This window comes from Vombatus ursinus, unplaced genomic scaffold, assembly GCF_900497805.2.
Source record: "Vombatus ursinus unplaced genomic scaffold, bare-nosed wombat genome assembly UNPS02014941.1, whole genome shotgun sequence".
NCBI lineage: Eukaryota > Metazoa > Chordata > Mammalia > Diprotodontia > Vombatidae > Vombatus > Vombatus ursinus.
In genome coordinates, this window is record NW_020954719.1 from 382,840 (window position 1) to 406,515 (window position 23,676).

The 23,676-nt window shown below is 36.0% G+C and overlaps 1 protein-coding gene and 1 non-coding gene across 2 annotated transcripts in view; one reads left to right on the forward strand and one right to left on the reverse strand.

The window, feature by feature from the left end:
- PKP2 (plakophilin 2) overlaps positions 1–23,676 on the forward strand; it is a 124,723-nt gene that overhangs the window by 23,945 nt on the left and 77,102 nt on the right. Inside the window, exons 2-3 of the mRNA XM_027844445.1 lie at positions 13,732–13,844; positions 14,176–14,873. Of these exons, the coding sequence (XP_027700246.1) occupies positions 13,732–13,844; positions 14,176–14,873 (811 nt within the window). The remainder of the gene's footprint in view (positions 1–13,731; positions 13,845–14,175; positions 14,874–23,676) is intronic.
- Positions 16,897–17,003, reverse strand: LOC114029841. The gene has a single exon (XR_003567530.1). It is a non-coding gene; the product is annotated as a U6 spliceosomal RNA (small nuclear RNA).

Consider the following 23,676-nt stretch of genomic DNA (forward strand, 5'->3'; position numbering starts at 1 on the left):
TGTGTATTATATCTGATCAAAGGTATCTATTGATACAATCATGATTTTTGTTGTCTTTGTTATCAATATGGTCAATTATAGTTTTTCTAATATTGAATCTGCCTTGTATTCCTGGTATAAAACCAAGCTGGTCACAGTGTGTAATATTTGTGAAATGTTGCTGTAGTCCTCTTGCTAAAATTTTATTCAAATTTTTTTAATCAATGTTCATTATGGATATTGGTCTTCTTTTTCTATTTTGACTCTCCCTAGTTAAGGTATCAAGACCATGTCATAAAAGGATCTAGTAGGACCCTTTCTTTTCTTAATTTTTTTCAAATACCTTTTGTCTTGTTTGAGTCAATTTCCATTTTAGTCCATTCTAATTTTCAGAGAGTTTTTTGCAGGGGAAGGAGATAAGATTTTCTATCCCCTATTCTATGCTGTTAATTATCTTTCCAAATCTTTATTTCATAGATAAATGAATTTTCTAATATTTTTCCTTTAGCTCCCTAATTTGGTTTTTAAAATCATTTTTAGTTTTTTTTTTATTCTTGTTTTATTTAATTAGGACACTAATGCATTGTTAGTGGAGTTGTGAACTGATCCAACCATTCTGGTGAGCAATTTGAAAACATGACCAGAGGACTATAAAACTGCATACCCTTTGACCCATAAATACCACTACTACTAGGTCTGTATCCCAAAGAGATTTTTAAAAAAGGAGAAGGAACTATATGTACAAAAATAATTATAGCAGCTCTTTTTGTGGTAGTAAAGAATTGGAAACTGAAGAAATGGCCATCAATTGGTGAATGGCTAAACAAGTTGTGGTATATGATTGTGATGTAATGCTTTCAGAAAAATTTGGAAAGACCTACATGAACTGATGCAAAGTGAAGTAAGCAAAACCAAGAGAACATTGTACACAGTTAACAGCAATATTGTAAGGAAGATCAACTGTAAATGGCTTAGCTATTTTCAGCAATATAATGATCAAAGACAATTCCAAAGGACTTATGATGAAAAATGCCTCCAGAGAAAGAACTGTTGGAGTCTGAATGCAAATGGAGATATACTATTTTTCACTTTCTTTTTTTTTTTTGGCGAGGCAATGGGGTTAAATGACTTGTCCAGGGTCACACAGCTGGTAAGTGTCAAGTGTCTAAGGCCAGATTTGAACTCAGATCCTCCTGACTCCAGGGCCAGTACTCAATCCACTGCACCACCTAGCTGTCCCCATTTTTTACCTTCCTTATTGTGTGGATGTGGGTGGTGGTGGGGAGGTTGGTCTGTGTTTTCTTTCACAATGTGACTAATATGGAAACATGATTTTTGTGACTTGCACATGTATAACCTATGTAAAATTACTTGCCTTCTCAATGAGGGGGAGGAGAGGGAGGAAGAGAATTTGGAACTCAAAATTTAAAAAAATGTTTAAAATTGTTTATACATATAATTGGAAAAAAATAAATTTTTTTTTAAAATTCCTGTTTTAGGGGCAGCTCGGTGGCGCAGTGGATAGAGCACCAGCCTTGAAGTCAGGAGGACCTGAGTTCAAATCCAGCCTCAGACCAAACACTTGTCACTTACTAGCTGTGTGACCCTGGGCAAGTCACTTAACCCCAACTGCCTAAGCAAAAAAAAAAAAAATCCTGTTTTATTTCTTCCAGGAATTCTAGTTGACTTGTGCCTAAGGTTTGTTTTCCTTTGAGGCATTGGAGTCATTCTTTTCTTTTGGGATTTTGAATGTCCCTGTCATCATTATCATCTTCTTTATTGTGGGATTCTTTTTATGTTTGTTCATTTTTCCAGCTTACTTCCTGACATCAAGTTTTCTATTAGGGGCAGGCTCTGTGCACTACTGGAGGAAAGGTCTGGGCTTGCCCTGCTTCTGCTTTTTTGGGATATTGAGTATTATGTTATTTCTGGATCTCAAAGACAACTCAGGCTAGGGACCTACAAACTATCAGTGCTTTCAAAATGATCTGATTGAATATAAAGTTTGATCACTACTTCCCACTGTTCTCATCTAAGATCTGCAAGTTTCCAACCTGCGTTTGGTTCTAAGCGACATACTTATGTGCTTGCCCTTTGTTGGAATTCCAGTAGACTGTTGCTAGACTCAGGCACTATTAGCCAGCAGAAAAGCTTTGCTGGTTCAGAGTGACAGAACTCCAGGCTTCCTTTGGTCTGGGATTCCTGATGTGGTTTTTTTATACAGTCCAGACTGGTCTAGAGGCTTGAAATAAAATTCCACTCTACTCTTGGTTCTGACCACACAGCTACATCTTGCTTCTGCACTTGCTCTTTGCTCAGTACATAGCCTAGTGCTCTTGACTACTCTTCATCTTAGAAAGTCATCCCATAGGTCCCCTCCTCCATCTCTGTGATCTCAAACTGTGTGGTAAGTGACAGAGTTACCAATGGCACCTGTTACTGCTTCCTGTAAAAGATTGGACTGCTCTGTGTGGTCTGGGACTCTCTTTTTACTGGATCACAGCCTTGTTCCTCTTTCATTTTCTGCCCAGGAATGCTCTGGCTGCTATCGTTGATGTCCTTAGGCCTTCGTATGTTTCCTTACAGTGCCCTAGTCTAGAAAATTGATTCGCTGTGGTTTTTTTCCTTGGATTTCGTGATCAGGACTTAATCTGGTGCATCTTTGCACCAGCTTGGCTTCTCTTCTGGTTACTCTGCTGTTTTAGCTCTACCCAATTTTTCCTTATTTCAGTTCTGTTCTCAACTATGTACCTAATTGTCACTTAACTTTTATGTGGTACACTTTTTCCTTTTTAATAAAAATTATATTTATTTATTTGTTTGTTCATTTATTTATTTATTTTGACAAAGAGCATTATCATACAGAGAGCAGAAGTCAAAAAGAAGATTCTATGTGAAACTATGTGTCCCTAGACACAATGCCTGGCACATAGTAGGTGTTTAATAAATGCCAGTTGACTATCATAAATTCTATACATCACTTTCCTGCTTGTTTGTGCTTCCTTATGAGCTTCCTTGGTTATTTTCTGTATATTTTTAAGAGGGTTAAAATGATACTCTTTTTTGTTGTAGTCATCACTATTGCTAACTCTTTTCTTCCCTGACCCATATAACTAGAGAAAGAAAGGGGAGGGCGGAGACCCTTGTAATAAATAAAAATAGTCAAGCAAAACAAATCCACATAGTAGCCATGTCCAAAAATTTATGTCTCTATACTTTATCTCTATCACTCCTCCAGTAGGAGGTGGGTAACATGCCCCATCATATGTCTTCCAGAGATGCGATTGGTCATTGCTTTGCTCAGAATTCTTAAGCCTTTCAAGGCTATTTTCTTTACAATGTTGTTTTCTTAGTATAAAAATATTCTCTTAGTTCTGTTCATTTTACCTTGTGTTCATTCATCCTACCTAAGATTCTCTGAGATCATTTCTTTCATCATTTCTTAAAGAACAAAAATATTCAATTATATTCATATCCTACAATTTGTTCAACATTCCCCATTTGTATAAGAGGCAATCTAAGTGTCTAATGGAGAAAACCATTACATAAAAGCAAGTTGTAAAGTGGGAAGGAAAATTGGGGGAAGGGATGAAAGGAGAAGGTACCCTGTGGGGAGGAGAGGGAAAACATAGTAGAGAAAGTTCAAGAGTCAGTACTAGAACTTGGAGAGCAATGAAGACAAGGCTGGCTTGGGAATTTTCTGTAAAATGGAGGTTCTGGGAGGAAATAGCCAATCAGAGGTAGAAGCTGTAGGGTTGAAGATTGTTTACTTCCAGTGTGAGAAATTCAAGAGTGAAATGAACTTCAAAGATGAGGAGGTTTTTTTGGGATGGTAGAGAAAGTCCAGAGAGGTGAGAACCTGGAGAAGAATGAAAGTAGAGATGGTAGAAGCTGCTAGGTCTTCTGTGATCCTGAATGTAATTCTTTGATACCTAAAGGCTTTTCTAGTATTTTTGTTTCTAGTATTTTTTTTCTTCTTTTAGCTAGGTAGTGTACTGGATGAAGTGCCAGACCTGGAGTCAGGAAAACCTGAGTTCAAATCCAGCCTCAGACATTTACTCAGACACTAGCTGTGTGACTCGGGAAAGTCACTTAACCCTGTATGTCTCAATTTCTTCATCTGTAAAATGATCTGGAGAAGGAAATGACAAACCACTCCAGTATATTTGCTAATAACACCCCAAATGATGTCACAAAGAGTCAACGTGACTGAAAAATACTAAACAACAAATTTTTTCTTTGACACAGGACTTTTGGATTTTGGCAATGACATTCCTGGAACTTTTTTGGAGGCAATTGTTGAATCCTTTTTGAAGAAAATTAATTAATTAATTTATTTTTGGTTGCTTTGCCTTTGGCTTCTGATAATTTTCATTTATGATTTCTTAAAATACACTGTTGGGGTTTTTTCTTTTTTAATCATGGCTATCAAAGATTCTAATGATTTTTAACTTATCTCTTCTTGACCTGTTTTCCAGATCAAGTTATATATATATATATATATATCAGATACCATACATTTTCTTCTATTTTTTTCAGTCTTTTGATTTTTTTCTAACATTTGTTGCTGTCTTATGGAGTCATTGATTTTTTGGGGGGCTGTTAAAGTTTTAAGGGATGCCATTTCTTAGGTGAGGTATACCACTTTCTCTTCTAAACTACTCTTTTCTCCTTCCATTTCTTTCTTCAAGAACTCCATTTCTTCTGGGTGCTCATATAGTCCTTGAGGAAAATGCATTTTTCTTCTTTGAATCTTTGCTTGCAGCTTTTATGGAATAGGATTTGCAACAATTTTTGATACTGGCTGATGTTTTCTTTGATTTATTCATCTCTCCAGCTATAGTTCCTGAATCAAGTGGTTTTTTTTTATAATACTACTTAATCTCTGGGGTTTTTTTTTGTTTGTTTGTTTTAGGTAATTGGGGTTAAGTGACTTGTCCAGGGTCACACAGCTAGTAAGTGTCAAGTGTTTGGTCTGAGGGCGGATTTGAACTCAGGTCCTCCTGACTTCAGGGCTGGTGCTCTATCCACTGTGCCACCTAGCTGCCCCCTGAATCAAGTCTTTTGAGTAAGGTGTTCAGCCCTACTTGGTCTGCCCTCATTCTCCTGGGTTACTGCACTGATCTTCACCTCTCATGGTTACTCTTTCAAACCAGGCCTTTCAGGTTCAAAGTGCTCCCTCTCCAGTCTGAGGACAGAATGTTAGGGAACTGAGAGCCCTGGATTGTGTCCCAGTCCGGACTCTGCATGGCACTGCACCTCCTGCTGCAGCCCCCTGGGGCTTCCTGACTAGCCTGGAGCTTTTTCAGGGAAGCCCTCCTTTCTTGCTTCTTGATTCTGACACAGAATCTTTTTGTTTAGGTTTGTTTGTTGTTGTTGTTGTTGTTGTTTTTGGTTGGGCAATGGAGATTAAGTGACTTGCCCAGGGTCACACATCTACTAAGTGTTATGTGTCTGAGGCCGGATTTGAACTCAGGTCCTCCTGAATCCAGGGCTGGTGCTCTATACACTGCGCCACCTAGCTGCCCCCCAGACACAGAATCTTATAGGTTACAAATATATAGCTTGTATAACCCTGACAATATATCTGGTCATAGTGGGAGACTACCAGTACTGGTACTGGCTTTGCTGGTAAAAAAACAAACAAACAAACAAACAAAAAAACCCTCAGCTAAGTTTTTGTGCAGTTATGGAAAGTCCCTTACTGTAGTTTCTAAGTGAATTTTTTTTAAATGAATATTTGGTCTGGTCTTCAGGGTTTTTACTTACCTCTTAGCAGGAATTCCCATTACATTCTTGTTTTTACTAATGTAGCTTAAGGCATCTAGGTGGCCCATTGGATAGAGTTGGGCCTGGAGTCAGGAAGACTCATCTTCCTGAATTCAAACTTGACCTTAGACACTTAATAGCTTTGTGACCCTGGGCAAATCACTTCAACCTGTTTGCTTCAGTTTCCGCATCTGTAAAATGAACTGGAGAAGGAAACGGCAAACCACAACAGTATCTTTGCCATAAAAACCCCAAATGGGGTCATGAAGAGTCTGATATAACTGAAAATGACTGAACAATAGCAAAGATGTAGCTCATTTATTATGGTTTATACACTTGTAATTGTGTTCCTAAGAAGTTGATTATAAACTGAGCATTTATAAATAGAATTACTTTTTTTAGGATAGAATTACATTTTTAATGTACATAGGGAGAAGACTAATCACCAAATATCATTAATCATCTACCAAAGCTCCATGTTAGAGCTAAAAGGGTTATTAAGCAATATAAGATAAAGATCCTATCCTCAAGGGGACTTAAAACCTAGTGAAGGAAACCAGATTTGTCTACATGAAAAAGCCCCCTCTTACCTTTCCAGTCTTCTTACAACTTAACAAAGATGAAATTAGAGCAATTATAAAGAGTTATTTAGCCTAATTACATGCCAATGCATTTAACAATTTAAGTGAAATGAAAGAACATTTACAAAAATATAAATTGCCTAGATTAGCATAAGAGGAAGTAGATTATAGACCAATTTCATTAATGAATATGGATGCAAAAATCCCAAATAAAATACTAGATTACAACAATATATTACAAAGATTATACATTATGATCAAGTGGGATTTATACCAAGAATGTAGGGATGGTTTAACATAAGAAAAACTATTAATAATTAACTACATCGATAAAAAAGTTGTATGATTATATTAATAGGTACAGAAAAGGCTTTTCACTCATTTCTATTAAAAAAAAATACTTGAAAGTATTGGTATAAAGGAAGCCAAGGAAGCCAGGTGGAGGATAGAGAACACTCCTGGCATGGGATCAGCCAGTGAAAATGTCTGGAATCAAGAGATGGAATGAACTGTTTGAAGAAGAGCAAGGATGCTAGTGTCATAAAGTATATGCTGGTGGGGTGAGGTGTAGTGTAAGATACAAGAAGACTAGAAAGTTAGGGGACAGGTTGTGAAAGGCTTTGAATGTCACATGAGGGATTTTATATTTGATCTGGGAGCCACTGGAGTTTGCTAGATAGGGATTTGCCATTGTTAATCTTGTGCTTTAGGAAGATCCCATTGACAGCTGAGTGGAAGATGGACAAAGTAGGGAGACTATTTACTGAGGTAAGGAGACCAACCAGCAGACTATTTCAGTAGTCCAGGTGCGAGGTAATGAGGGCTTACACCAGAATGGTAACAGGGTCAAAGAAGAGGGTGGGGCACATATGAAAGATATTAGGAAGGTAGAAACAACAAGACCCGTGAGGACAAGGATGACGCCTTCGTTTCAAGTCTGAATGGCTGGGAGGAAGGTGGTACCCTCAATAGCAGTAAGCAAGTTTTGAAGAAGGGTGAGTGTGTAGGGGGAAAAATGAGTTCAGTTTTGGACATGTTGAATTTAAGATGTCTGTAGGATATCCATATCCAGATGTCCAATGAGCAGTTGGACATGCAAGACTGGACTTTAGCAGAGAGGTTAAGACTGCATAAATAGATTTGAGAATCATCAGCATAAAGTTATAATTGAATCCATAGGAGCTGATGAGTGCACCCAATGGAAGAGCAGAGGAAGGCCTAGGTTAGAGCTCTGGGGAGCACTTAAGGTTGGCAAACATGACCTTGATGAAGATACAGCTAGCAAAGGAGACTGAAAAGAAGCCATCAGGTATGTAAGAAGAAAATCAGGAGAGAGTAGTGCCATAAAAACTGAGAAGAGAAAATAATCAAGACAAGAGAGTGATCAACACTGTCAGCAGCTGCAGAAGTCAAGAAGGATGAGGATTGAGAACAAGTCATTAGATTTGACTCTGAATAAAGCAGTTGGATGATGAGGTTGGAAATCAGACTACAGAGAGTTAAGTAGGAGAAGAAAGGAAATGGGGGGGAAAAGACTCAGTCTCTTTAAAACATGAAAAATTTAACACATTTTCTACCCTAAATGCTAATATAGTTCATACAAGTATTTTGAGTGGTTTTTCTGCAAATCTTGGTAGAAAGACACATAGCTTTCATATTAGAGATAAAATATTGGGAATACAGCAAAACAAAAACATAATCAATTTAATTTCTTTTTTTTTATTTATCAACAATCACTTCCATAAGCTTTCGAGTTTTTAATTTTTCTCCCCCTCCCTCCCCCCTCCCTCTCCAAGACTGTGCACAATCTGATATAGGCTATATGTACACATTCCTATAAAATATATTTTCACATTAGTGATATTGTAAGGAAGAATTAGAACCAAGAGGAGGAACCACCAGAAAGAGGAAACAAAACAAAACAGAAGAAAAAAAATAGCAAATAGTATGCTTCGATCTGCATTCAAACTCCATAGTTCTTTCTTTGGATATGGATAGCATTTTCCATCATGAGACCTTTGGAGAAGTCTTAGATCCTTACGTTGTTGAGACAGGCCAAATCTATCAACGTTAGTCATCACACACCATGGCTGTTACTGTGTACAATGTTCTCTTGGTTCTGCTCACTTCACTCAGCATTAGTCCATATAAGCCTTTCCAGGTTTTTCTGAAGTCAGCCTGTTCATCATTTCTTACAGCACAATAGCATTCCCTTACATTCATATACCACAACTTGTTCAGCCATTCACCAATTGATGGGCATCCTCTCAATTTCCAATTCTTTGCCGCCACAAAAAGAGCTGCTATAAATATTTTTGTACATGTGGGTCTTTTTCACATTTGTGTGATCTCTTTGGGATATAGCCCTAGAAGTGCTATTGCTAGGTCAAAGGGTATGCACATTTTTATAGCCCTTTGGGCATAGTTCCAAATCGCTCTCCAAAATGGTTGGATCATTTCACAACTCCACCAACAATCATTAGTGTTCCAAATTTTCCACGTCTTCTCCAACATTTATCATTTTCCTGTTTTGTCTTGTTGGCCATTCTGATAGGTGTGATGTGGTACCTCAGAGTTGTTTTGATTTGCATTTCTGTAATCAATAGTGATTTAGAGCATTTTTTCATATGAATATAGATGACTTTAATTTCTTCATCTGAGAACTGTCTGCTCATATCCTTTGACCATTTATCAACTGAGGAATGACTTGTATTCTTACAAATTTGACTTAATTCTCTATATATTTCAGAAATGAGGTCTTTATCAAAAACATTGGTTGTAAAAAATCTTTCCCAGTTTTCTGCTTCCCTCTTAATCTTGGTTGCACTGGCTTTGTTTGTGCAAAAACTTTTCAATTTAATGTAATCAAAGTTATCCATTTTGCTTTTTGTAATGTTCTCTATCTCCTGTTTGCTCATAAATTCTTCTGTTCTCTATAAATCTGATAGGTAAACTATTCCTTGCTCTCCCAGTTTGCTTACAGTATCAGCCTTTATATCTAAATCATGAACCTATTTCGACTTTATTTTGGTGTATGGTGGTGAGATTTTGATCCATGCCTAGTTTCTGCCATACTCTTTTTCAGTTTTTCCAGCAGTTTTTATCAAATAGTGAGTTCTTATCGCAGAAGCTGGTGTTTTGGGGTTTATCAAATAGTAGATTATTATAGTCATTGACTATGTGTCTTGCATGCTTAACCTATTCCACTGATTCACCATTCTATTTCTTAGCCAGTACCAAATAGTTTTCATGATTAATACAATTTAAGATCTGGAACTGCTCGGCCACCTTCCCTTGCATTTCTTTTCATTAGTTCCCTTGATATTCTGGACTTTTTGTATTCCAAATGAACCTTGTCATTTTTTCTAGCTCTATGAAGTAATTATTTGGTATTTTGATTGGTATGTCACTGAATAAGTAAATTAGTTTAGGTAGAATTGTCATTTTTATTATATTAGCTTGACCTACCCATCAGCAACTGATGTTTTTCCAATTATTTAGATCTGACTTTATAGCAGAATTCAACAATATGTTGTTTACAAGAAGCACACTTGAAACATAAAGACTCACAGAGTTAGAATGAATGGGTAAAGTAAAACCTATTACACCTCAGTTGAACTAAAAATAGTAGAGTTAGCAATCATTGTTTTGGACAGACAACAACAAAAATAGACTTAATTTTTTTTGGGGGGGGTAAGATAGTTGGGGTTAAGTGACTTGCCCAGTCACACAGCTAGTGAGTGTTATGTGTCTGATGCTGAATTTTTTTGGGGGGGGGGGTGAGGCAATTGGGATTAAGTGACTTGCCCAGGGTCACACAGCTAGTAAGTGTCAAGTGTTTGGTCTGATGTCAGATTTGAACTCAGGGCTTCCTGACTCCAGGGCAGGTGCTCTATCCGCTGCATCACTTAGCTGCCCCCTGAACTTAATTAACAGGGAAAAGTTCATTTTGCTAAAAGATATCATGATGAATTAATTTTAATACTTGGGGCAGCTAGGTGGCACAGTGGATAGAGCTCTGGCCTTAGAGTCAGGAGGACCTGAATTCAAATCCAGCCTCAGACACTTGACACTTACTAGCTGTGTGACCCTGGGCAAGTCACTTAACCCTGATCACCTTACCAAAAAGCAACATAAACAAATAAATAATTCAATACTTAACATAAGTGCATCAAATGACAGCATCTAAATACATAAAGGAAGTGCTAAATGAGTTATAGGCAGTAAAACTATAATAGGAGGGTCTCAATTGACCCTTCTTAGAGCATATAATATATACAAATATAACAAAGTCCAAAAAAAAAGTTAAAGACCTAAAATAGAGTTTTAGGAAACTTAGGTATGATAGATGTCTAGAGATTATTAAATGAGCACCTATACAAAAATTGATCATGTGTTAGTGCATAAACCTCACAAACAAATGTAGTAAAGCATTAATATCAAACACATGCTTCACTAAACACAAGAAGACATTATCAGTATCATATAATATTAATATATTACTTATATCAATATAATAATTACTTATATTACTATATTCAAGTTATATTAATGTAAGTAATATATAGTATATAATACAATTCAGTAAAACTTATATTAAATAATGGTCCATTGGAGAAAGGATTGAAAATTAACTGGGAATTAAATAAATTGATTCTAAAATATGGAAGAATCAAAGAACCAATCATAGAAACCTTAGATAATTTCATTAAAGATAATATGAGACACCATAAAAAATTTTTTTGGATGCAGCCAAAGCAGTCCTTGGGGGAAAATTAATATCTTTTCAAAACTTTCCTCAACAGGAGGGGGAAAAAAACCACATCAATGATTTGGGTGTGCAACTAAAAAAATCTAGAAAACCAAGAAATTTTAAACCCCCAATTAAACACCAAAATAGAAACCTTGGAAATCATAGGATAGATTAACACAACTGAAAGCAAAAATAAAAAAGGAAAAAATAATAAATAAAAGTAGGAGCTATTTTTCTTTTCGAAACAAAGAAAACATCAAAATAGATAAAACATTTGGGAATTGGATTGAAAAGGAGGAACACCCAATTACCAGTATCAAAAAAAAAAGAAGTTCTCAACAAATGAAGAAATAAAATATATTATTAGAAAATATTTTGCCCAACTAGATGCCAATAAAATAATAAATAAAATAGATGACTATTTACAAAAATACAAAATATCTATATTATCAGAAGTAGAGAATCTAATCAAGGCAAACTAAGAAAAGAAATTGCACAAGCCATAAATTAATTTAAAAAGGAAAAAGCTTTGAGCCATATGGATTCATGAGAAAATTCTATCAAATATTCAAAGAAAAAATCAATTCCAATATTACACAATGTTTGCACATTTGATTACATAAAATTATAAAGCTTTTTACATAAATAAAACTAACATAGCTAAATTTAAAATCCAAGTGATTGGGGGGAAAGTTTTTTTTTCTGTTAAAACTTCAAGATACATAAGGAACTGATTCAAATTTATAAAAGCAAGTCATTTCCCAATTGATAAATCATTGAAAAAATGCTCTAAATAACTAATAGACACATTAAAATTAAATCAACTCTGAGTTGATCACATCTATCAGATTGGCAACAGTGATGAAAAAGGAAAATGACATTTTGGAGAGGTTGTGGGAAAGCAGATACACTGATGCCTTGTAAGAGGGGGTGTCAATTGGTCCAGCCATTTTAAAAAACAACTAAGCATTATGCCCTCATTGTCACTAAATGCATTATACCTCCTTTGTCACTAAAAGCATTGTGCCCCCATTGTCATTAAATGATGCATGCCATTTGAATTAGCAGTAACATTTCTTGGGTCAAAGAGATCAAAGGAAGAGGAAATGTACAAAAATATTTATAGCAGCTCTTCCGTAGTAAAAAAAAAAAAAAAGAAATATAAAGAAAAGAAAAGAAACTGGAAATAAGGAGCTACCTATTAGTTGAGGTTCCTCGGATTCCTTCAAGTACCAGCAAAAATACTTCCTTTTACAGGAACCCTTTTCCCAATCCCCCTTAATTCTGGTGCCTCCTTTCTGTTGATTATTTCCAATTTATCCTCTACGTAACTTGTTTTTGTCTTGTTATTTTCATGTTATCTTCCCCTATTAGACTGGGAGGTCTTCAAGAGCAGAAACTGTCTTTTACCTTTCTTTGTATTCTTAGCACTTAGCATAGTACTTTTCACATAGTGACTTTTCACATATTGACTGAATGACTGGAATGGAATATTATTTTCATAGTAAGAAATTATAATAGGGGACGGTTTTAGAGAAACCTAGAAAGAATTGCATGAATTGATGTGAAGTGAGCAAAACCAGGAGTAAAATTTATATAACAACAGCAACACTGTAATGATTTTTAAAAAACCTTTTAAATATTTAAGAACGCTAGGGGCAGCTAGGTGGTGCAGTGGATAGAGCTCTAGCCTTGGAGTCAGGAGGACCTGAGTTCAAATCTGGCCTCAGACACTTGACACTTACTAGCTGTGTGACCCTGGGCAAGTCACTTAACCCCAATTGCCTCACCAAAAAGAAAAAAGAAAAAAAAGATTTAAGAACTCTAATCAAAATTACTAACCAACCATAACTCTAGAGGACTGATAAAAAAGCATGCTTTTTACCTCCTGTATTAGCTGGCCTCAAGATGCAGAAATAGACATATTTTTTAACATGGCCAATATAGAAATTTTTTATTTTTGTCTACACATGTTTGTCACAAGATTTTACTTTTTTTAAATTGGGGATGTGGGGTAACATGTGAGGAACAGAAATAAATGCATGCTAATTGAAAAAAAATCAAGTAAAATTAAAATAAATCAGTGCATCCTAGTCTTATGGAAGTTGCCTTGCCCTATTATTATTAGGTGTGTCATAGTGAGATATTTGTTCTGGACTTGAGGTCAGAAAGCATTGGATTTGAGTTCTGACTCCAAAACTTACTAGCAGAGTTAACCTTAATATAGTCACTTGACATCTCTAAGCCTTACTTCCTCTTCTGTAAAGTGGGAATAATTATAACAGTTACACCAAAGGGTTGTGAGAAGCAGGTGAGATAGTTTACATAAATTGTTTTACAAACTTTAAAGCCTATAAAATGAGTTATTAGTATTATAATTGTATTTTACCTTTGCAGTCCAAAACTACTATATCCCATTTTTCTAATTACAGTGAGTTAATTCGTTTTGAGAATTTCATAATCACCCTTGAGATAATTCTAGACATACAGAGCTATTATAAAACTGGCATCAGGATTCTCTATTTCAAACTTATTTACATATTACTGTCCTTGATTACATTCCCTTAACCTATCCCAGGGCCTCTTATGGAACTAACAGTTATTAGTCTGCTAATGGTCTGAATTACTTTAATTTGTTTTTGACTATAGGAAGCCTGCCTCGAACCAGAAGTGTTCCAGAGTGTGTCTACAATCCGAACTTAGTTGAAAACCACCTCTCTCTAGGGTGTTCCTCTGTTACCAAAACATATGACATTTTAAAGGTGAGGACTTTACAGGACAAAACTCAGTGTGGGGCTTATGGGCTTTCTTAGATTCCCCCCCCCCCCATTCTGCTTTCCTAGGTACAACAAGTTCATAGCTGAATTATGGGAAAATTAATTTTGTGTGGGCAATGGGAAAAACTGAAAGCTGCAAGTAGTACATGCAGCCTTGTACAATGAATAGAATCTGTGTTGACAGTCTTTGTCTAGGAAGGTACTCTTCTCCCTTTCAGATCTTTTGGTCTTTCATTTATTTATTGCTTATTTAATAATCCTAAACAAAATCTGATGCATGCTTTAAAGAAAAATTTTTTGTGTCTTTTCTGTTCAGGCAGGCACAACAGCTACTTATGAGAATCACTTGGAAAGAGGAAGAACACGATATAATTCACAAAAGTCAATGGAAGAAAGATCTCAAAGGCAGCCTCTGAAGAGACTAGAGATTTCTCCTGGAAGTAGTCCTGAGAGAGTTAATTATGCACATAGTGACTACTATTATATCCAGAAAAACCAGGCAGGACACAATTTGAAGCTTCATGAGAGTAGGAGGTCCACCGTAATGCCACCAAGATATGCTCGTTCAGAAATTGTTGAATTCAACCGTCACGGTACCATGAGTAGGCACCGTCATTATGATACTTACCATAGGCAATATCAGTATGGATCTGTTAGTGACACAGTTTTTGATAGCTTCCCTGCCAGTCCAGCAGTACTTACATACCCCAGGCCAAGAAACAGCCGAAGTATGGGGAACCTCTTGGAGAAAGAGAACTACCTGACTTCAGGGCTTGCTTCAGGACAAGTCAGAACACTGGTGTCTCTACAACAAGGCCGCCAGAATAAGCAATCTGTTCGCTCTACTTGGCATCAGAATTCTTTCCATAACACTCACACTCTGAGAGATGTTCTGCCCAGTGTCAGTGCAGGAACCAGTGGGAAACAAACACAAATGACAATTGGCCAGGCAGCAACAGCAGGAGGTGGAAATTTACTAACTGAAAGAGCTGCTTTCGGCAGTTCCCAGGTTGGGTAAGTCTGCCTCTTGAATCTGTCATTTATGATTAGTACTAGCACATTCTGTTCCTGAACCTATTGACATGTGAGCTGGCATTTCTCAGTCTAGAAAGAAAGCCTTCCAGAGATAAGTGATAAAATAATGCACATTCAGTCATTTGCCTAACTGGAAAGTTAGTTTATTGTGTTACCTTGGGAAAAAAGCCAAGCTACCCTTTCATGTTTCTGCTTTTCAAGCTACTGGAGCTTGAGCATTTTATGTGACATTTAGGGAATTTTGTCCAAATTAAATGTTGACTGAAGCAGTATGTATCACTGCAGGATGAAGATCAGGTCTGAGAGGAAGATAAGTTGTAAAAATAAATGAAAAGGTGAATTTCATAGTAGACCATGATATGCATTATTATATAATTTTTTTTGCCATTATTTTTGGAAGAAAAGAAAGAAGCCTGTCTTCTTAATGTAGACAAATTTAGAGTGAGGGATCTTGAATAATATTGGGAGCTGCTTATATAATAAAGAAATTGAAAATTAAGGGATAGTAAATAATTTCTATTGGTCTATTTATTTTTGAATGACTGATACATAATTGATCCTAGAATCAGCTGCTAGTGAATCTTCTTTGTTACTCCTTACCAATCATGTTTTTACTGTTTTTAGGTTCATTTAGATTTGGAAACTAGCTATTTCTGAGTTTAACTAGTTTTTTTTTTAATTATCAATGAAGATAGTATGTCAATATTTTCTGCAATCAGTTCTATTTTTTATAGACAATATCATTTAATTTAACATGGGCTTGGCATGTAACAGGCACTTAATACATGTTAAATTACATGTTATATGGGAATACCAAGATTAAAAAACCTTTTAAAAAATTTTGACCTTTTAGGAATTTATAGTATGATTGGCTTCAGGTAGGGACAGGGATGAGCTATGTACCCAAATAACTATAATACAATTTAGAAAATTATTAAGTGCATAGGAGAACAAGTATTTATTTAGTACCTATTATGTGCCAGGCACTATGTTAAATGCTTTACAAATATATCTCATTTGATTTTTACAACAAAATTGGAATGTAGGTGCTATTATTATCCTCATTTTACAATTTGGGAAACTGAGCAGACAGATCTAGTGACTTGCCCAGGGTCACACAACTAGAAAGTTTCTGAGGCTGGATTGAACTTAGGTCTTCCTGTCTTTAGGCCTAGCACTTTATCCACTGTGTCATCTAGCTGCTGCAGAAGTCAGAGTAGCTTGAACATTCAAGGAGAGAGCAAACATTTATACCTGGGGAGATCAGAGAGGGCATCATAAAGGAAGTATTCCCTTAGCTAGTCCTTGTAAAAGGAGAGTTTTATTAGCTGGTCGTGGGATGTGAGGAAGGCAACATACAATAGGATGGTAGTTGTATTCATGTGTGAAAGCAGAAGAATGCAGGATGAGATTGTGGTAAAACAGCTAGTATTTCAGTTTGGCTGGAGCATAAAGCAGACAATGAGGATCATGAAATAGGACCATACAGAGAGATTGGGGCCAGGTTGAAAAGGGCCTTCAGTGCCAGGCTAAATACTATGTATTTATTTCATTGAGTATACAATAAGGCTTTTGAGGTGGGAAGTGATATGTTCAGTGAAGTCAGGGATTGAGGTTTAGAAGCTCTAGTGACTAGAATAATGGTAGTGCTCTCAACAAAAATAGAGATGTTTAGATGAGAGATAGGTTTGAAGAAAAAGACATTTAAGTTTTGTTTTTGGCATGTTTGAAATGCGTATGGGACATCCTGTTCAAATATCCAGTAGGCAATTGGACTGGAGCTCTGCAGAGAGACTAGGGCTAGGTTTACAGATCTAGGAGACATCTGCCTAAAAATTATGTCACAAATGAAAAACCCAGGAGACAGGGTTTCTGGGTAATTAATAATCAATTTATTAATTAGGCTAGCTAATAATAAGTTGGTGGTCAGTGATTTCTCTCAATAACCAGAGAAGTCCAATGGAGACACTGAATGCTTTAAATACTTTTGCAAATTTTTTTTTAAAATATGCAACGCTTCATGAGTTTATGTGTCATCCTTGCGAAGGGGCCATGCTAATCTTCTCTGTATCTTTCCAATTTTAGTATCTGTGCTGCCGAAGCAAGCACAGGAATGACATACTCTTAAAATTTGGTGTGAGATACTGATCTATAGCTAGTTTCGTCCGTACTATTTTCCACTTTTCCCAGCAGTTTTTGTCAAAAGTGAGTTCTTCTGTTTCTTAGCCAGGAAAAGATAGTTTTGATGATTATTGCTTTATTAGTACAGTTTGAGATCTGCTATAGCTAGGCCTCCTTCCTTCATATTTATTTTCATTAATTCCCTTGATATTCTTGACCTTTTGTTTTTCCAGATGAATTTTGTTATTTTTTTCTAGCTCTATAAAATAATTTATTGGTAGTTTGATTGATATGTCACTGAAAAAGTTAAATTACCTAATTTAGGTATTTTAATACCTAATTTAGGCAAATTAATTTAGGAAGAATTTTCATTTTTATTATTGGCTTGACCTACCCATCAACAATTGATATTTCTCCAGTTGTTTAGATCTGACTTCGTATCAAAAGTGTTTTGAAATTGTGTTCACGTTGTTCCTGGGTTTGTCTTGGCAGGTAGACTCCCAACTCCCAAGTATTTTATGTTATCTGCAGCTATTTTAAATGGAATTTCTCTTTCTATCTCTTGCTGCTAGACTTTGTTGGTCATGTAAAGAAATGCTGATGATCTATATGGGTTTATTTTATATCCTGCAACTTTACTTAAAGTTGTTAATTATTTCAACTTATAATTATTTCTATTATTATTTTTAGTTGATTCTCTAGGATTCTTTAAGTATACTATCATATCGTCTGCAAGGAGTGATAGTTTTATTTCTTCACTGGCTACTCTGATTCTTTCGATTTCTTTTTCTGCTCTTATTGCTATAGCTAACATTTCTAGTACAATATTGAATAATAGTGATGATAATGGACACCCTTGCTTCACCTCTGATTGTATTGGGATAGCTTCTAACTTGTCCCCATTCCAGATAATACTTGGTGATGGTTTTAGATACTGTTTATCATTTTAGGGAATGCTCTTTTTATTCCTGCGCTCTCTATTTTTAATAGGAATGGGTGCTGAATTTTTTCAAAAGTTTTTTACTTCATCTATTGAGATAACATGATTTCAGTAGGTTTTTTTTATTGATATGGTCAATTATGCTGATAGTTTTCCTATTATTGGGCCAGCCCTGCATTCCTGGTATAAATTCCACCTGGTCATAATATATAATCCTTGTGACAATTGCTGTAATCTCCTTGCTAGTATTTTATTTAAAAATTTTGCATCAATATTCATTAGAGAAATTGATGAAGAAAGTCCCCTGGTGGCTTGTTCAATGTCTTTTTCTAGGTTAGAGTTATTTAAGCATACTATTTCCTCTTCTGTTAACTTGGGCAATTTGTGTTTTTGTAAATATTCATTCATTTCACTTAGATTGTCAGATTTATTGGCATACAGTTTGGCAAAATAGATTCTAATTATTGCTTTAATTTTTCTTTATTGGTGGTGAATTTATCCTTTTTATTTTTTATACTGGTGATTTAATTTTCTTTTTTTCCTTTTTTAAATCATAAATCAATTTATCTGTTTTATTGATTTTTTTTCATACAACCAGTTTCTAGGGTTATTAGGTCAAAAATTTTCTTTTCACTTAGTTTTCACAACTCTCCTTTGATTTTCAGAATATCCAATTTGGTATTTAATTGGGGATTTTTAATTTGTTCTTTTAGTTTTTTTCATTACTTGCCCAATTCCTTGATCTGCTCTTTCTGTATTTTATTGATGAAAGAGTTTAGAGATGTAAGTCTTCCCCTAAGGACTTCTTTGGCTGCATCCTATACATTTTGGTATACTGTTTTATTGTTGTTATTCTCTTTAATGAAATTATTGATTGTTTCTATGATTTGTTTTTGACCCACTCATCCTAAAGGATTAGATTAGTTTCCAATTAATTTTTAGCCTATCTTTAAATGGGCCTTCATTAAATGCAATTTTTATTGCGCCATGATCTAAAAAGGATGCATTCAATGTTTCTGCCTTTTGATTTGATTCTGAGGTTTTTATGCCCTAGTATATGGACAATTTTGTGTAGGTTCTATGTACTGTTGAGAAAAGGTATATTCCTTTCTATTCCCATTCAATTTTCTCCAGAGGTCTATCATTTCTAACTTTTCTGAAATTCTATTTACCTCCTTAATTTCTTTGTTCTTTGTTGTGTGGTTAGATGTATCTAGTTCTGAGAGGAGAAAGTTGTGGTCCCCCTCTAGTATAGTTTTACTGTCTATTTTCTCTGTAACTCATTTAATTTTTTCTTTAAGAATGTGAATGCTATACAATTTGGTGCATATATGTTTAGTACTGATATTACTTCATTGTCTATGGTACCTTTCAGCAAGATCTAGTTTCTTTCCTTATCTCTTATCTATTAAATATGGGTCTGTTTTTCTTTCATCTGAGATCAATCTCACTGTTATGATTACCAACTGTGTATTTCTCTCCATCCTATTTTTCCCTTTTTATGCTTTTCTTTCTTTCCTTTCACTCTATCCCTCCTCGCCAGTGTTTTGTTTCTGACCACTGCCTCCTTCAATCTGCCCTTCCTTCATCAGCTTCCTTCTTGTCCCCCTCCTCTCCTACTTCCCAATAGGGTAATATAGATTTCTATCCCCAACTAAGTGTGTGTGTTATTCCTTCTTTGAGTCAAATCTGATGACGGCAATGTTCAAGCAATGCTCACTCTCTCTCCCACCTTTCCTTCTAACATAATAGGTCTTTCATGCCTCTTCATGTGATATAATTTACCCCATTCTGATTCTCACACCCATCTTCTCCCAGTGCAATTCTCTTTCTTATCCTTTAATTTTTTTTATATTGTCCCATCAAAGTCAACTTATATCCACACCCTCTGTCTACATATGCTCCTTTTAACTGCCCAAATAGTGATATAGTTCTTAAGAGTTACAAGTCTCATCTTCCCATGTGAGGATGCAAACACTTTAACCTTATTGAATCACTTACGTTTTCTCTTTCCTGTTTACCTTTTATGTTTCTTTTGAGTTTTACATTTAAAAATCAAATTGTCTGTTTAGCTCTGGTCTTTTCATTAAGAATGTTTGAAATTCCTTTATTTCATTAAATGTCAATTTTTCCCCTTGAAAGATTATGTTCAGTTTTGGTAGGTAGGTAATTCTTGGTTGTAATCCAAGCTCCCTTTGCCTTCTGGAATATCAAGTTCCAAGATTTCTGATACTTTAATGTAAAAGCTGGTAGATCATGTGTAATCCTGAAAGTTAAATAGTTTCTTTCTGGCTGCTTGCAGTATTTTCTCTTTGACCTGATAATTTTGGAATTTGGCTATAATATTCCTGTGAATTTTCATTTTGGGATCTCTTTCAGTAGGTGATTGGTGAGTTCCTTCAGTGTCTCTTTTACTCTCTAGTTATAGGATATCAGGGCAATTTTCCTTGATAATTTCTTGAAAGATGCTGTCCAGGCTCTTTTTTTTAATCATGACTTTCAGGTAGTCCAATAATGCTTAAATTATCTTTCCTGGATCTATTTTCCAGGTCAGTTGTTTTCCCAGTTAGGTATTTTAATTTTTCTTCTAATTTTTCATTGTTTTGATTTTGTTTGATTCTTTTTTATTAATTAGTTAATTTTTAGTTTTCAGCATTCACTTCCACAAGATTTTGAGTACCAAATTTTCTCCTCATTTCTCTCCCCTCCCCGACCCCAAGCCAGTGTGCATTCTGAATACCCCTTCCCCTAATCTGCCCTCCCTTCTATCATTCCCCTTCTCTTATTTCTTTCCCCTTCTATTTTCCTGTAGGGCAGGATAGATTTCTATACCCTTTGCCTGTATATCTTATTTCCCAGTTGCATGAAAAAAACAATTTTTAACATTCGTTTTTAAAACTTTGAGTTCCAAATTCTCTCCCTTTCTCCCTGCTTATCCACCCTCATTGAGATGGCAATTAATTCAATATATGTTATACATGTGTAGTCATGCAAAACACTTCCATAATAGTCATGTTGTAAAAGACTGTATTTCCCTCCATCCTATCCCACCCTCATTTATTCTATTTTCTCCTTTGACCCTGTCCCTCCTCAAAAGTGTTTGCTTCTGAGGCAGCTAGGTGGCACAGTGGAAAGAGCACCAGCCCTGAAGTCAGGAGGACCTGAGTTCAAATCCAGCCTCAGACCAAACACTTGACACTTACTAGCTGTGTGACCCTTGGCAAGTCACTTAACCCCAATTGCCTTACAAAAAAAAGAAAAAAAGTTTTAAAAAAAAGTGTTTGCTTCTGATTACTCCCTTCCCCAATTTGCCCTCCCTTCTATCATTCTCCCATCTCTTATCCACTTACCCTCTATTTTCCTGTAGGGTAAGATAGATTTCCATACCCAAATCAAGGTGAAATTCACTCATTCCCTTTCACCTTCCCCCCTCTTCCGTTCCACTGCAAAAGCCTTTTCTTGTCTGTTTTATGTGAGATAATTTACCCCATTCTACCTCTCCCTTTCTCCTTCTCCCAGTGCATTCTTCTCTTACCTCTTAATTTTATGTTTTAGATATCATCCCTTCATTTCAACTAACCCTGAGCCTTCTGTCTATATATATGTATATATATACATATATATGTGTGTGTGTGTGTGTGTGTGTGTGTGTGTGTGTGTGTGTGTGTATTCTCTCCAACTACCCTAATACTGAGAAAGGTCTCATGAGTTACAAATATCATTTTTCCATGTAGGAATGTAAACAGTTCAACTTTAATAAATCCCTTATGATTCCTGTTTCCTGTTTACCTTTTCATGCTTCTCTGGAGTCTTGTATTTGAAAGTTAAATTTTCTATTCAGCTCCAGTCTTTTCATCAAGAATGCTTGAAAGTTCTCTATTTCATTGAATGACCATTTTTTACCTTGAAGAATTATGCTCAGTTTTGCTAGGCAGGTGATTCTAGGTTGCAGTCCTAACTCCTTTGCCTTCCGGAATATCATACTCCATGCCCTGCAGTCCCTTAATGTAGAAGCTGCTAAATCTTGTGTTATCCCAATTATATTTCCACAATACTTGAATTATTTCTTTCTAGCTGCTTGCAATATTTTCTCCTTAACCTGGGAACTCTGGAATTTGGCTGTAATATTCCTTGCAGTTTTCATTGTGGGATCTCTTTCAGGAGGTGATCAATAGATTCTTTCCATTTCTATTTTACCCTCTGGTTCTAGAATATCAGGAAAGGTTTCCTTGATAATTTCTTGAAAGATGATGTCTAGGCTCTTTTTTTTTATCATGGTTTTCAGGTAGTCCAATAATTTTAAAATTATCTCTCCTGGATATATTTTTCAAGTCAGTTGTTTTTTTGAATGAGATATTTCACATTGTCTTCTATTTTTTCATTCTTCTGGTTTTGTTTTACAATGTCTTGATTTCTCATAGAGTCATTAGCTTCCATATGCTGCATTCTAATTTTTAAGGAAATATTTACTTCAGTGAGCTTTTGCACCTCCTTTTCCATTTGACCAATTCTGCTTTTTAAGGCATTCTTCTCTTCATTGACTTTTTGATCCCCTTTTGCCGTTTGGGTTAGTCTATTTTTTAACTCGTTATTTTCTTCAGTATTTTTTGTTTTGGTTCTCCTTTAGGCAAGCTGTTGACTCATTTTTCATGATTTTCTTGCATCAGTCTCATTTCTCTTCCCAATTTTTCCTCTACTTCTCTTACTTGCTTTTCAAAATCCTTTTTGAGCTCTTCACAGCCAGAAACCAATTCATATTTTTCTAGGAGGGTTTGGATGTAGGAGCTTTGACTTTGTTGTTTTCTTCTGGTTGTATGTTTTGATCTTCTTTGTCACCAAAGTAAGATTCTATAATCTGAGTTTTTTTCTACTGTTTGTTGATATTCCCAGCCAATTACTAGTCTTTTTAAGTCTTTGTTAAAGGAGGGCTCTGCTTCTAGTGTGAAGGGTATTCTGTCCCAAGCTTCAGAGGATTTGTGCAGCTGTTTTCAGAGATACTTCTAGGGACCTGTAAATTTTCAGTTCTTCCAAGATGGTATTATCAAAGGAGAGGTATTTGCTCCTGTTCTGGCCTATGTTCTGGTCTATGAGTGACCACAAGCACTCTTTTTTCCTTGGATCTGTGAGGAGGATTCCTTTTCAATTGCCGCTACCAGCTCCACCACACTAGCGCTCCTCCTTGCCCCAGTACCACCACTCAGGACTGCAACCCAGATCCAAGCATGGGCAAAGCAAGAGAATCCTGACTCAGCACCAGTAAAGAGATCCCTGTAATCTCCCTCTGATTACCTGCTCAATCCCCACAACTTCTGTGGGCCAAAAGGTCAGGAAACAACTGCTGCAGCTGTGGCCACCTCCCTGGGACTGTGGTAGGCTGGACTATGCTCCTCTCTCACCCAGGTCCAACAGACCTTTCCCAATGACCTTCTAAGTTGTCTTTGACGTTTGTGGGTTGAGAAGTCTAGAAACCACCACAGCTGCCTGTGATTCAGTCTCTTGAGGCCTGCTCCAGGTTTGCTCTGACCCCATCTTTGCTTGTGTGGCCGACACTAAACTGTGCTCGTCTCCCAACCTGATGCAACAGACCTTTCCTATCAACCATCCAGGTTGTCTTGGGCTGGAAATTTGTTTCACTCTGTCTTTTTGTCATTTCTGCTGCTCTAGAATTTGTTTAGAGTCATTTTTTACAGGTATTTGGAGGGATTTGGGGGAGCACTCAAG